The sequence below is a fragment of the Vigna angularis genome, chromosome 10 (assembly GCF_016808095.1).
Source record: "Vigna angularis cultivar LongXiaoDou No.4 chromosome 10, ASM1680809v1, whole genome shotgun sequence".
NCBI classification, from domain to species: domain Eukaryota; kingdom Viridiplantae; phylum Streptophyta; class Magnoliopsida; order Fabales; family Fabaceae; genus Vigna; species Vigna angularis.
The window spans coordinates 31,224,767-31,240,680 of NC_068979.1; the positions used below are offsets into that span (position 1 = coordinate 31,224,767).

Below are 15,914 nucleotides of genomic sequence, written 5' to 3' on the forward strand. Positions count from 1 at the left end.
ATAAAAGACATTTTTAAAAACAATATTAAGAATATCTATCAATATCAAACTATAACAAAAGTCTATACTTCCTTCGTTAATATAAAACACAATATATCTAACCATCTTTAAAAGACTAAAACAATATATCTAACCATCTTTAAAAGACTAAAACAATATATCTAACCATCTTTAAAAGACTAAAACAATATATCTAACCATCTTTAAAAGACTAAGACGTTGACGGATAAGTTATTAAATAATTTTCTATTTTTAAGTTACTGAAAAAATTCAGTTAACATACTACTTCTTAGGGTGAAAATGTTATAACTAAAACAAGTTACTAGTTTATTGTCACAGTTTCAGGTATAATCATTTGGGTCCCCAAAAAAACTTGTAGTTCAAATTTATGTCATTTGGTCAAACACATGAAATTATTTTGGCTAGATCTTTTGTTAATGCACAATTAAACTTTTGTAGATTTCGGTTCATCTTCTTAAATGTTGCCAAAATATATTAAAAAAAGTTTCTAAACTTCGCAATCACAAAAGGTTAAGAGATGCAGGCAGGGCTAAAGTGGCAATGTTGAGCAGAATAAAAGTTGATGTTGGATTATGACATACAACAAACATGATTAGAATGCAATGAAATAGGACTTCACCTACAGTTATGAATCAAAATAATCTTAGTTACTACTACATCACACTGAAACATATATATACACAAACAAAACCCAGAGCATACATCATGGTCAAACACTGTATGAACCATCATCTCCACTGTTTACCCTCTACAAAAGGAGTCATGCACTTCACTGTCCCTACCAGTATCAACACTCTTCCCAAAGCTAATGTTCTTCAAACCATAAACACCCTAATTTGTATCCTCAAATGTCAGTTATCACTGTCCACGTATATCTCATCAGCTTATTACAAGCAAATACTAGTGTACAATCCATCTCGTATTCACAACGTTTCTGCTGGCTGCTTACAGTTGCCCAAGAAAATCTTTTTTACCCTATTCCTGCACACGCACAATGATGCCATTCATCAAACTATCTTGTCACTGAAAACATGGCCAAGCAAAGAAAAAAGTTAACTTTCTGCTATGGGAGATCACACATTGTCTAAGTTCATAAAAAATATAATAATAGCAAACTAGGGAACCAACCTACCATTTTTTTTTTCTTTTTTATCATTTAAACTTGGGGAGGGGAGTCAGGCTCTGAACCACAAAGGGAAGCATACGAAATTGTATCTTCCTTGGATATAGCCACAAAGTTCAGAGGAGCAGTAGACAATCTTCTCATTTCCTTAAAATATCCATTCTGACGGCCAGAGTAGGACCGCGGTGTCAGTAGTTCTGATGTTGTTCCACCACTTAGGGAGTTCCGGCGAGGCGTGGGAGGCATAGATCCATTGCCATTTGCACGGTAACTATTTGTCTTTCTAAAGCTGTTATTTTTTCTTGGACTAGGTTTAGAACCATAAATGGCTTCCTTTTGATTTAGAAGTAGATCTTGCATCTTCTTATGGTCCTGCAAGATTCAACAAAACACTCCCAATTATCTATAAATAGTAGTTCAGCATGTAGCAATATTTCTCAGAACATCAAAATTGAAAAGAAAGAAAAAATCCTGCTGACTTTTAGATTCAAAGATTAATAATTTTACCCTGTGTCGTCTCTTCTCTTCCTCTTTCTGCTGTCTGGCCAGTTTATAATCGTCCAATATTGAAACCAACCGTACCTATAGATCATATTGACAATAAAATTCACCTACTAAAAAAAGGCTTGAAGATAGAAAACACAACCACAATAATTATATATTACTTCAAAGCTCACCCCATCATATAGAAAATGAGTCTTCTTTTCATCTTCCCATGATAGTGTTTTGTTAATGAGATTGTCAACCATAGCTGGAAAGATAGCATGTCATTAGAAGAAGTCCAAATGGCACTGTAAAAAAATAACAGATAAGCATGCATGAAAGCAGTACCTGGAATTTTGGCTACAGTTATTCTAGCACGTTCTGCACGTTTAAGATTAATGTGTGCACCTCGCCCAGCACTGTACCGATTGTCATCCTGAAATTATATGCTACTTCAGAGAAAAGACTAAATGATCTAACACTAACAGTGTTCACGATGAAATCATATTGCAAAAGCACTTATTTGAACTGCAATACTTGAACTGTCTAATGAAAAGGGAATATTGATAGTCTCTGGCGGTATCCTGTAATTAGTGGGCAGCACTATTATTACAGTTTTCTTACAAAAGTATGGCATCACAAATAGCCACACCAGAGTGATAGAGTTTGAACAAGACGCATAACAAAAATAGACCTGTTATATTAAAGATACATAAGAAAAACTCAGGATTACAATAAAATTGTAATCAGTATTTTATAAACTTTGGTTTCATCTACTTTCTCTTCAGACCATCTGTCATGGGCCTTTTTAGGATGTACTCCAGACAAGTGATTTTGAATAATCCATACAAGAATCTCTCTTTTCTAATAAAAAATACAAGGTATATTCAATAATCCCTCAACCAAAAAAGGTAGCATACGAAACTTCCAATGAAAATAGAAGAGTTTGGGCAGGCGCAAGAAAAAAATTGTAAAATATAATTTCCCACTTACTTGATTATATTCATCAAGCCAATTCTCCTCTTCACATGCAGAAAGCCACTTGTCAATCCTATCTGTTACTTCTTTTCTGCTCAAAGCTTCATCTTTTACCTTAATTATCTGAGCTTCAATGTTGGCTAATAGCTCAGAAGGATCCACCAAGCCTATAAAAGAAACAGTAGAATTCAACGTCAGATAATTTCCTTCTAAAACCCAAAAAAAAGAATTTTACATAGGTGTGTTTGGTTCAACTTATTTAGAGAAATAACTCCATATTTTTGTTCCCTCCCTAATAGAGCTTCGAAAAAAAATATATACTCTAAGAAAGAAGATGTTCTGTAATAACTAAGAGAGAGCTTAAAGGTAAATAATCTATGAATGTATTGGAACAGACCAGAATCTATCAATGCACCAGCTTTCTCGGCAGAAGTACTTGTATCTGGTTCAATATGAGTCAATCTACATATTTCCTCTAACTCTGACCTCTTCTTAAAAACAAGTTCTTTCATTCTGCTAGCTTTTAGTTTCGTAAGCCTGTCCACTTCCGCTGAAGCCTGCAAAAAGACTCTTCAGTTTAGGTGCTGCATCTCCACAGAATAAATTGAAAGAATGAAAAAATAAATAAACAAAGGGTGAGGAAATAGAAAGAAACTTCGAGACCTTCTCAATCATCTCTGTTGAAAGAACACCTCGATCAATGATTTCTGTTTCTGACGTTCCAACAATAGAAGTAATCACCCTAAAACAGTTTCTCTCTTCTTTTGATGAATCCATCAAATTCCAAAGTTCAAACAGTTTAGCTACAACATCCTTCAGCTGCAATTTTGTAAAGAGTATACTATAAGTCTGAGACCAGAGTAAAGGAAGGGAAGAAATTTCAAGAACCAATAAACTGAAAAATAATAAGTACGGAGCTCATAAAACACCTTCTGAATTCTAGTTTTCCTTTCTATTTTTAACTTTAGAATGGTCTGCTCTAGGCCTTCCAATGTGCTATTGCTAATATTAGTAGATTGTTCCACCTGAGTCCCGTGCAAACTTGGATGCACATCACCCACAGTTTGGCCAAAATCCAACCCAAGCACACTACAAAGAGAATGGACCTCATTCACGCATTGCAAGACCTTTTGAAGACGGTCAGACTGAAAAGAACAGACATAAAAAAATGTAAAGAATGAGCTATAAAGAAGTATCGATATAGTAATTGATATGAGAATGCATTTTGAATATCTCAAACCCACTTATAAGTAGACTTTTCTTGTCCTCGAAGATTCTTTCATGAGTGGTATAAAAGAAATTTAAAATAAGGCAAAAAGGGTCAAGAAAAGCATTTAAATTTCCATATGTACTGCGTTTCTTAGGAGAAATAAATAAAGGGCAGGGACCACGCACATATAAGGAAAAATATTAAAAGAATTGATCATTCACAAAATTCAAAAGTCTATGGAAGTTCAAAGATCATTCTACATGATTGATCAAAGATCAGATTCTACCATAATACAAACCTTTTCCTTTTGAAGAGTTCGGAGATGTGTTTGATATTCGTTAAGTCTTCTATGTGACAAGTCCTGTTCATCCTCAACTGTTGTGATGCTTAAAGAATTACTGACAGAATGGAATCCAAAAATCTCCCCACTTATCTTCTCTATTTGAGTCTTTACATCGTCAAACTGCTTCAACCTTTCATCTTTTTTCTTCTTCAGTTCTTCAACCAAAGGTGTGATGGATGCAAGTTTCTCCTTCAGGGAAGAGGATCTCTTCTCTATCTTAATCTACAAATTCGCAGAAAAAAGTATCAGAAACACGTATCACGCAATTATATCTTTTATCCTCTCAAAGCCCAAAAGCTAACTCCTAATTATATCTTTTTAGTAAGTTCATACCAAATATCACCACTATCCTCAAATAGGTAGGTAAAAGAATCACAAACCATGTAAGTAAAACATTCCATACATATTACTCAATACAGGACAATGCTTTGCACATATTTCACATGAACAGTATAAAGGTGCTACTATCCTACATCAATATTCACAAATTCAGACAGTCCTACAGCAGCAGCCACGGCTCTTAAGATTTACTGATTGCAGCAACATCAAATAAATAATATCATTTGCGTCCTTTTTTTCATTGGCATGTTGGAGTGAGGGTGCCGGAACATGAGCAGTGGTGTAGGAGACATAGTGGAGATTGATGCTCTAATAACAACATCACACATTGACACTCTAAACTGGTGCAAGTTAAGCACCATCGCCTATGCAATTTTGAATTCATTAATAATTTTACTTTTTCTTTGTATCCAGACAGCAAACTTATGGAAATCCAGTTAAGAAATTGACTTTTGAACAAGAGCAAATTGCTTTACCGGTGAATGAATGTCATGTTCACCAAGTGAAGCCATTAGTGTCGCAAGCTCTGCTTCCTTGGCAGCAACTGTTTGATGAAAACGTGCTTTTGTGTTTGCGGCCTCATCAACCTTCCTCCTGTATACTTCTAGGCATTCCCTCTCCAGTTCCATCAACATTCGATCTTTGTCCACCTCGCTCTCCCCAATGTCGTTCCATATTTGCTGCACACATAACAGTATCAGTCAATCCAAGAAAAGAAAAGCTATAGAGAAAAAATGTAACAAATAAAGATTAAAGTGAAAGTGAAAACAGCACAGTTTGGTAAATCAACAAAATTATAAAACACTACACCAAGGTATAATAATTAAACAGTAGATAACGAAAGTAACAAGGAAAGAATAAAGTACAAGTGAAAACAACAAACAAATTGGTAATAACTTCTTATAGACACATTAATGCAAATCAACAAAACCATAAAACACTAAACCAAGCCTAAACCAAATTGTCACCAAATCAGAAACCGGTTCTCTGACCACAAAGCAACGAGATTAAAGAAACAGTGAACTGTTGTAAAAAATTGGATTATTAAAGACCAAGTCAACTCAAAACTTCATACCAACTGCTAAACTGGTAACTTCTAAAATGCATCAAGAATCCCAATTCGATGAAATTTGAAACATACAGTAAAAAAAAGCTTTCAAAATTTAGGCTAAAAAACAAGGAAATTTTAAAAAGCTGAAAAAGGGCCCTTTTCAGCTCAGGTAATCAATCTCATGAAGAAAGACAAAGCCCCTTTCCTCCGTAATAAAATAACCTACAGAGACCCTATCAGTGGTCTCCCTTTTGACACAGTGGAACAGACAAAAAGTTGACCTGAAGAGAAACACCACATCATTGGGTAGAGAATACTCAAGAAGAAGAAGAAGAAAATAAACAAAAAAGAAAAATAAAGAAAAGGGTAGGCATATCATGAACAAATAATCACGAGCAGACTCTTCATCACGAAAAAAAATAAAACACCCCGTGTCCTCATTTATTTTGCACCGACAAATTCCTCAAAACCCAGAATTCTGAAACACAAAAGAAGGAGAAAGACCTCAAGTTCTCTGAGCAAAGCAGTGCAAGTAGTACTTGTGCGGATACTGGTGCCATGTACCCCAATGGCCAGCATTGTTGACCCTCTTTCAGTGGCTCACAAGGTAGAGCTAATTTGAAAGTTACTAAGTAAGGCAGTAGTAGAAGAAAGAGTAAGATGATGATGAAAAAGAAGAAGAATAATAAGGGTCAAAGCACAAAGCAAGAAACTTTCTTCTCAGGTGAAAGACAAGAGACACGGGGTGTCTCCATTGGTCGAAACAACCTTAGCTCCCTCAGATCTAAAGCTGAAACCTTTGGTTGGTTGTTTCTCTCTCTGACTCGAACAGATTGTTTTGGCAGCCACAAAGAAAGAAAGGAAAGCAATTGTGAAAAGAGATATGACAGGATCTGTAAAGAGGGTGTGTGTTGGAGTAGGAGAAAGTGTTCAGAGGGAGAAAATGAAAATGATTGCCATTATTATTGCAGAAGAGGGAAAGCAAAATAAATGAAGAGGAAAGAGAAAAAGGGTTGTGCAAAGGCAAAGGGGCAAAGAACAAAGGAAGAGGATAATGCTTTTTTTAGGGTTTGGTGTTAGATGCTCAAATGCTCAAACATGTAGCTGAACACACAAGAGCAGGTAAAGCACCATGTATTCAAATGGATCTGTATTCCCTTCTCTATACATACATACACTCTCTCTCTCTCTCCCTCTCATGTGTTCACATTCACCAATGATTTGCATAGGTTAAAAACTCCACTCAAAAACACAAACATGGCTTCTTCTTTTATATTATTCTATTTTTATCATTACAGAACCCATGAGAATTTTGTTTTTTCTAATTTAATTTCTGAATTAAAAGGTTCAATAATCTTTTTTCATAAGAAAATTTATGTTAGTAAATGATTAATTTGACATTAAATTACATATTCATTAGTCAATTTTTCAAATTCCATATTTTTAAGACTGGGTAAGTTCAACCACTAAATTGTCACTGAACCAAAGTGGTTATTTTTTCTTAAAATTCTTTGTCGTTGTTGTTGTGTTTGTGAGGAGGGTCTCACTGAGTCGCATAGTGGGTGAGTGAGAAATTTTTGTGACAGGATAGAATCTCAACATTTGTTGTTTGGCACTCGATGTTGAGCGCGTGACTCACACTCTCTAATAAGACAAGGAAGTTGCCTTTTGAAGTTTGCGGAAGCGCGTGGGAATTGTTTGGGTTGGATTTCGCTGTGCCCCAACTAGCTGTTTTGACATCGAAGTGTTTGCGCCAAATATTTTCTTTTTCTCTTTTAATTAAATTCTTATGGAATTTGTATTTTATTTGTATGTGTTTTGTTAAATAACTATTTTTATTAAAAAATCATAAATGCCACGTGATACTATGAAAATTTAATGTAAAAAAATATTTTTTAATCAGACTCGTATAATAATAAAAAAATGTTATTAAATGAATTTAAAATATTTTAATAATTTAAAATCAAAAAACGGATATAAAGACGAGTGAATTTATAAATACGTATTTCCATTCTGTATTTAATTTTTAAGATTATTTAATATCGAAAACAAGTTCAAATACAATTTGGGTAGACAGACACAAGTTGATTTGTGATGGAAAAAAAAAGAAATAAATTAAAATGAAAAAAAAACATTTTAGGATACTATTATATTAATGACAGTTAGTTTGAATTAATATTAGGAAAAGAATTTGAAAGGTTTAAGACTAAGTTTTAATTTATATTAGATTTTTCATTTACTTTTTATTTCATTATTTTATCTTTTAAGGAATTAACACTTTATTTTTAATTAATCTTAAATATTTTATCAAGTAAAATTAGATCGAGTGGCAAGTTTGACCATGCATTAATTTTTATACGATAAAATAAATATAAATATCTTAGTAAATGTTTGAATTTTTGAGGTTTTCTCTATGATATACTATGTGCTATGATTTATTACACAGAACATAACTTATTTCTGGTTTATGAATGAAGCTTTGAACTAACACTTTAATATGATGCTATTTCTGATTTACTTTGTTGATTTTTTTATTGATATCAACTAAAACTTTTCTTCAATTGCCACCAATTTAAAAAACAATAATAATTGTTGATTACAAGTTTTTTAAATCAAAAGGCTTAATATTAGTAAAAAAGAAATGAAGTTTCTTATATTAAATAAATATTAAGATTGTTAGAAGATGATGACTTGATAAAATGATATAAACATTTTCCTCTTGCAAAAACAAAAAATGTATTACTGTTATACGTCATTGGTCTTTTAACATGTTAATGTTGATGAATATTTTCCTCTTGTAGACACAACAAATGTATCACTCTCACATTTATCATTCTCTACTGAAAGAAATGACATTGACTCCTAATAAATATATGGACTACATAGAATAAAGAAATTTGAGAACAAACATTAAACAATTACTACGGCCAAAAATTATTAAACAATATTAAAACAGAAAATAGTATCAAAATATTAATAAAAAATAACAATTTTATTGATTGTAGAATAAAACAATATAAAAAATAAACAAGGCAAATGTCAATTAAAAAATTTTAGTTCAAATTTATCAAAACAAATATTCTCAACATTGATCATGAAATCTTTAACTAATACGGAATAAAACATAACAATAATTTTAAACAACAACAATAACAAAAAATAATCATAAGATTTTAAATAAATATAACAATTTTAATCAACATATCAATAAAAAGTGCTAACTGATAAATAATTATCTTAACAATGTTTCGATGTTTGTTAAGTTGACAACAACTAAAATAAAATCGAGGAAATATAAAAGAAAGAAACATAAACTCCAAATACGAACAATTTCAAATTCTTAGTTTCTTAGATTAAATTTGATTCTTTTTATTTAGTTCAATTCATAAAATTTAAAAATATCAATTTCTTTTAATTTTCTTATCAAATTTTAGAACATTTCAATTTCACCATGAATTTTGTTTTTAAAATAAGCCCACTATCGAATTAATTAAAAACCTCGAGTTTAAGTCTTTAATTACAAACTTATTTTCAGTTTTAATCAACAAGATTGTTGAACACAAGAAAGATTATAAAAGAGAAAATGATGAAATGAGAGAAGGATTGAGTTGTTGTGTGTGTCCACATCATTTATATGATAATTTCAAAAACGAGTTTAGAAATGATTCCTTTGTTTGGTTAAGTGTCTATTATCTCTCTATCAATCTATCTTATGTGAAAGTTGCCAAGCCAACATTCGCATTATAGTACACGGACACCAAAACACACCTTCCATAATCATTCCTACTTACAATTTATACACTTTTTTATAATAAATTTTCACCTTTGCTATCTAAGTTAAAATAATGCACTATTAATGTCCTTGTTCACTTTTTTTTTCTTCGGAAGTAACTGTTATATTACACTAATTTCAACATAATTTATTTATAATCAATGTTTGATTTTCAATATTTTTGAAATAATATTATTAAAGTAGTTATTGTTTCATTTTGGAATTCTCAATTTTTGTCACGATTTTATTTAAAAAACATACATCAAAAAATGGAAAGAAAAATACATATTTAAATTATATGATTACTCCATTCTTAAAATATAAAATTATTATTTTAAAAATATCAATTTTTACAGGTTTATATGTTTATAATTTCTTAATCTTTAGTAAAAAATTAGAATTAGTCACTTTTCGAAATTTTTATCCAATTTAGTCCCTTAACTTTAGAAATGTGTATATTTAGTCATTATAACAATGTTAAGTTTATTTAATGTTTCAAACATATTTCAGGATAGTATTTAAACTATTTACACTATTTTATACATTTTTTTTCATTATTAGTTAAGAAATATATTTAAAACTTCAAATAAACTTAACAAAACTTAGTTAAAATGATTAAATTCACACAATTTTAAAAATGTAGACTAAATTAGTCCAAAGTTTAGAAAAAAAAACTAAAATCAACTTTTACTAAAAACCAAGATACCAAAATTATATTAAACCCATTATTATATAATATCATAACATTTTAAAATATAATAAAATTTAATAATAAAGATATTGGTAATTATGTTTCGAATTTCCAAAAGATTGAGATGATGAAGCAAAATAATTGTAATCTAAAAAGTGTTTAATTTTGATTTTGAAAATGTTGAGGAAGCACATGACTAGCTAGTAGTATAGTACTGTTATTATTTTCTCTTGTGTTAGTTACCGTTAAACAGACACATATTTTTATATAGCAATATATGTCTATCCACATGAGGAAACCCTATTATAAGTAGCATACTTTATGAGCAATTTTTTTTTTTCATTTGCCTAGTTTTACCCTTTCCTTAAAATTATTTTATTCAGAAATGCCAACTTCTAAATGATCATGAAAAAAAAGGTAGAAGTGACCAGAAATTTAAAATTACTTCTGCTGTGTTTTCAAACTTTTGAAAACAATTACTTCTTTAAAACATAAAAATATACACAATACATATAATCAATCTTATTTTTTATTTAATATAACACATCTTTATTTCAAAGTAATTTATTTTTACTACTAGAGTCACCAAAACAAAAAAAAATGTTTGTTGAAAAAGTAATTTAATTTATTTCAATATCTTTTAATTAATATGCTATAGACTATTCTAACTAATTTAGGGTTTGTAATTTATTTATTTTTTTATCATTATTATTTCTTATATTTTAACATTTTTTTTTTTGTATTTTTAACTTTTTTATCTTTTCTTATCTATAATTTTATATTAAAATCTGTAAAAAGAGAAATTCAATAATACAATGGTTTAAATTCAAAAATAAAGAAAAAATTTATGAAAACAAATAAAATTATAATTAATTAATAATCATTAGATTTAGTAGTTTAGATAAAATGAATTATTTAAATGAAAATGTATATTACATGACACTACATTTTGGTCTAAAAACTAATTTTAATTATTTTTTATGAAAACAAATTTTAATTATTTTATGAAAAAAAAAATTGAATTATTTTTAATTATGAAAACAAATTTTAATTATTTTTTTTTAAAATATAAAATTATAATTACATGACACTACATTTTGGTCTAAAAACTATAAATTCTATATAATAAAACTTATATAGTTATGCTATTTTATGCCATTTTATATTTAGTAATTAACTTATCTGTTATTAACTAACATCTCAACTAATTACTAATTAAATTATAAGTGGAAACATACTACCAATATTAGTTTATGGTCTTTAAGAATGACAACAGAATGGTAGTTTTAAGCCATAATAATTTGCAGTTTTAGGTTAAAATGGGAATGTGCATTAATGAGTTTATGATTAATACAAAATTGAAGGAAAGTACAAGTCACACAAGTACATATGTTTAATTCATTCATTGCTAAATAATGAGAAATAGAAGTTACCACCTTATCTACCATAAATCATATGCCATTAAAACAATAATATATTTTTGTTTTCTTTATAAAAACAGTGTAAATAATGTAAAATAAAATACTTCTATCATTTAATATTTTATTTTTGGCTTAATATTCCAAACTCTATCTTTCACTTATCACTTTCTCGTTAATCTTGTTATCATGAATTTTGCCTTTCAGTTTTGAAAATATTGTGATTTTGTCCTTATGTTGTAAGAATGGGGGATGTGCAACTTCACCTTCCATATGGTATCCTAAAAAATAGTGACATTTTGTTATTATTATTACTGTAATTATTTTTTAGTTATTACAATTATTATTTTTTTACCATTACTCATTTATCACGGTTAGTACCCTCAAAATGGGTCGTAATTCGCGAGTAAACCTGACTCACCATGGATTTGAGTTGGGTTAGATTTGAAAAAAATATAATTTTTTATGCGGATTAGTTTTAACCCGGTTCATCCGGGTTGAACCCGTGGTGAGCCGGATTAACTCACCAACCCACCTAATTTAATTTAATAAATTATTATTTTGTGTAATGTAAGACCCTAGAACCTCAAGAATTTACCATATTGTAAAAAGTTCAAGTTATAATGTAAAATGAAATGCTGTCAGGTTTGACATGGTTTACTATTTTAATTATAACTTTTTGTAGAAAATATCAACCGAGTTGATTCTTGTTTTATTGGAAACTAGACTCAAAGAGCTTCAATTTGACTACTCATACGCATATTTTGGACTTCGGGAAGGGGTCTAACCGAGCTGGGGAAAACGTGACAGTTTTGCTGTCCAGGGGCTAGCGTCCAATCTTAATTATAGGTGTATTTTTACAAGTTGCGACTTTTTGGAGTGGGTAGGTTGTGTTCTGCATTAGGAGAACATTTTGGGACCCTTTGGAGACTTTCCTACCATGTTTAAGGGCTGGAAAATGGTTTAGGATGGTCCATTGGTTGTTTATTATTGCTAAGTGCCAAGTGCATGGGTCCTTGGTTGTCTAAGGCATCTTCTTTTAATTCCAAATCAGATTTGGAGTTTTGGGGGAGAGTGGAGAGGTCCTTGGTGGTAGGTGAACGAAAATCCTAAGTGTCCTAAGTGTGGAGGCTGACTTGGTCTAGCAAGGAGGAGAGGAGTTGCTCTCTTTGAAGAAGAGTTTAAGGTGTTTTAGTCTTCATGAGGTAAGGGAGCTAACTCAACTTAATTTCTAGAATTTTGTGGTTAAAAGTATGGTTCCAATTGCTTGATTTTGATGTAGGGGAGCTAATCCTTTCTTGTTATGATCATGAATATGAGTATGAATATGTTAAAATTTGGTAATGGTAGTTATCTATTGACTTGTGTAAAATTTGGGTTTCACGATTATAATTTCTTATTTTCGAGTTACTGTGGTGAAAATTTTCTATTAATTGTTTTCACCGTTGGATTTAGCTAAAATTTTAGTATTTGAATCCTAAGACCTATTACTAAACTTTGACCGTTTGGATTTGAAAATAGAAGTCTGTAATTGGAGAAATAAATCCTGCAAGTTTGAGTAAATTAGTTACCCCTGCAGTTCTGTTACTGAGTTGTCTCGGTAAAATATAGATTCTGACCTATTTAACTGTTAGATCAATCTCAAAATGTGATATATGATTCTTAGGACATATTACTACACTTTGACCGATCGGATTTGGAATTGAAGGTCTATGTTTAGAGAAAGAAATTTCGAGAGTTTGAAATATTTGATGAACACTGAAATTCTGTTCTTAAGTTATAATGGTAAATATTTCATATATATTCCATTTACCGTTAGATTGAGCCCAGACTTTAGTATGTAGTTCATAAGACATATTAAGTGATCTTGACCGTTCAGATTTGGAATTAGATGTCTGTGATTAGAGGAATTCATTCCGCATTTTGAGTTTAACCGAGAACCACTTAAATTTCTGTCTCTGAGTTACTTCGGTAAAATCTCCATATCTACTTAGATAACCGTTAGATTAATCTGAAATTTTAGTATGTTGTTCCTAAGAGATAGTGTCATACGTCGACCGTTCGGATTTTTGATCGGAGTTACAGATTTAGAGATATTAATTTCGTATCTTCTCAGGGATCTCAATATTGCTTAATTTATGTTTTTGGATCATTTATACAAAATTGATGATTTCCGCATCATTAACCGTTGGATTGGACTGAAAAGCTTACCATATGATCCAAACATGTTGTTGATTAGTTTGATTGGTTCAGATCGTCGATAAATAATATGTTGAAAAAGGTAATTGGGTTAATTTGTGCTACTTTGGTAAGTAGGCAGAATTGAAACTCAGATATGTTGATTGGTTATTATGTGCTTGTTGAGCATGATTGGTTTGGGATTAGTGGTTGAGATGGCATGTGATTGGTTATGAATGATATGTTAGGAAAATGTAATTTGGTTAATTTGAGCTACATTGGTAAATAGACAGAAGGGAATTGAGAAAAGTTCACCAGTTCTCTTATGCTTGTTGAGTATGATTAGTTTTGGATGGGTTGTGGTTGATTATGAATAATTTGTTGAAATAATGTAAATGATGTTGGTTTGCGCTACTTTGGTAAGTAGGCGAGTAGATGTTGGGTCTGCGTTACTTTGGTAAGTAAGCAGGGTGATTTGCGCTACTTTGATAAGTAGGCAGGATGAGATGATGAATGAAGAGATAAAGAGAATGATATAAATCGGGCTACTTTGATAAGTAGGCAGATTAACTATACTGTGCTACTTTGGTAAGTAGACAGTATTGTCTTGTTGCGCTACTTTGGTAAGTAGGCAGAAGAACTTGGTTTATGCTACTTTGGTAAGTAGGCGAATAATTTATACTGTACTACTTTGGTAAGTAGACAAGATTGTCTTGCTGTGCTGCTTTGGTAAGTAGACAGTATTGTCTTGCTGCGCTACTTTGGTAAGTAGGCAGAAGAACTTGGTTTGTGCTACTTTGGTAAGTAGGTAGAAGAACTTGGTTTATGCTACTTTGGTAAGTAGGCGAATTAATTATACCGTACTGCTTTGGTAAGTAGACAGTATTGTCTTGCGATGCTACTTTGATAAGTAGAGAGAATAACTTGGTTTGTACTACTTTGGTAAGTAGGTCGGATGAGGTGAAGTTGTAACACTTTGATAAGTGGAATAGTAAAATTGTTGAGCAATGATATTGTGATAATATGTTGAATGGGTGTGCTTAACTGTATTGAATACTGTGGATGTATTATTAACGGATTGTGAATGGATTGTATGCTTGTTTCAGTTAGCTCACCCTGTTGTTTGTGTTTGTGCATGTGAATGCGATGATCGTATAATGTGTGATGTTATACGGGAGCAGATTATATGACAGAGGAAGATGAAGCTGTGAAATGCGGGGATTTGCGAGTGGGGAATCTAAATGGGGGATTTCAAATGCATTTAGAAAGTTCTTATGTTGTTAGAACTGCATATGTTTAATTTTCTTAATTGGATTGGAGATCAAAATTATTTGGTTTAAACTCAATTTGAAATGTAGATTTCAATGAAAGGTATCAGACGATATTAGTTTTGAAACTATTTTAAAATTTACGCTTCCGCATGCTTTTGGAAAAGCAGTGTTGTGTTTTGAGAAACGGTGTCACCCTCTCAGGATAAAATATCGGGGCGTGACATGTAACACCTTTTTTATTATATTGTAGATGAGGATAAAAAAACAATATTTTAAGAGAGAAAAATATTATAAATTTATCTATTCAAAACTCTAATATTATAAATGGACAAGTGATACAAAAATTATCAATATTAAAAACTTATTTGTCGTCTTTTGCACTTATTTTTGGATTACGCTTGAAATGTATGATATATATTTTTATTTTGAATTGTCTTTGCAGTTTAATATCATTTTAGAGTGAAATTTATTTAGATTTGAATTAAAAAAGTTATATATTTTTTTATTTAAAAAAAACTTATAATTAAGTGAGCTAGTGAGCCAACCCGTTTAACCCACCAAACCGTGATGGATCGAGCCGAGTTCAAATTTTTTCAACTCGCTAATAAGTAAGTGGGGTTGGGTTGACTAACTAAGTGACCAACCCGTGGTGGGTGAGGCCAGATCGAGTCGGGTGTTTTGACAGCTCTTCACGGTCTTCTAATTTTAATATATATTTAATTTGATTTAATTAGTAACGTGGTTTCTATATTTACATCATTAAGTTTTTATTTTTAGAAGAAAACTCAATATAATGTTTTATATTGAATTTACGTTAATATTATTTAAAAGCATTACGTATATAAAATATATGTATGTCACGTAATAAAATGTATGTCACTTTCTATATTAAATTCTTTTTAATAATATTTTAATACATGGTAAATTCAAATTTTGACATGTGATTACTTCAAACGAACAATTTAATAGAAAATGTCACAAGCAAAAATAGAGATTTAATTGTTTTCTTTTAAATAAAGGTGTGACTATGTTAATA

General features: G+C 30.7%; 1 protein-coding gene across 2 annotated transcripts; it reads right to left on the minus strand.

Moving 5' to 3' along the window:
* Positions 1 to 564: 564 nt before the first annotated feature.
* Positions 565 to 6,763, minus strand: LOC108335912 (65-kDa microtubule-associated protein 6). Of its 2 annotated transcripts, none has more exons than XM_017572120.2 (12): positions 6,053 to 6,763; positions 4,974 to 5,177; positions 4,114 to 4,380; positions 3,535 to 3,750; positions 3,269 to 3,424; positions 3,003 to 3,162; positions 2,621 to 2,772; positions 1,976 to 2,063; positions 1,822 to 1,895; positions 1,652 to 1,726; positions 1,154 to 1,516; positions 565 to 1,044 (listed from the first exon to the last, which is right to left on the minus strand). In XM_017572120.2, exons 1-11 carry the CDS (start codon positions 6,125 to 6,127, stop codon positions 1,178 to 1,180), a joined length of 1,806 nt encoding a protein of 601 aa, XP_017427609.1. In that variant the 5' UTR covers positions 6,128 to 6,763; the 3' UTR covers positions 565 to 1,044; positions 1,154 to 1,177. The 2 variants fall into 2 exon arrangements, with proteins under 2 accessions (XP_017427609.1, XP_017427610.1); XM_017572121.2 differs by having other exon boundaries at positions 565 to 1,002; positions 6,053 to 6,762.
* Between the last annotated feature and the right edge of the window lie 9,151 nt (positions 6,764 to 15,914).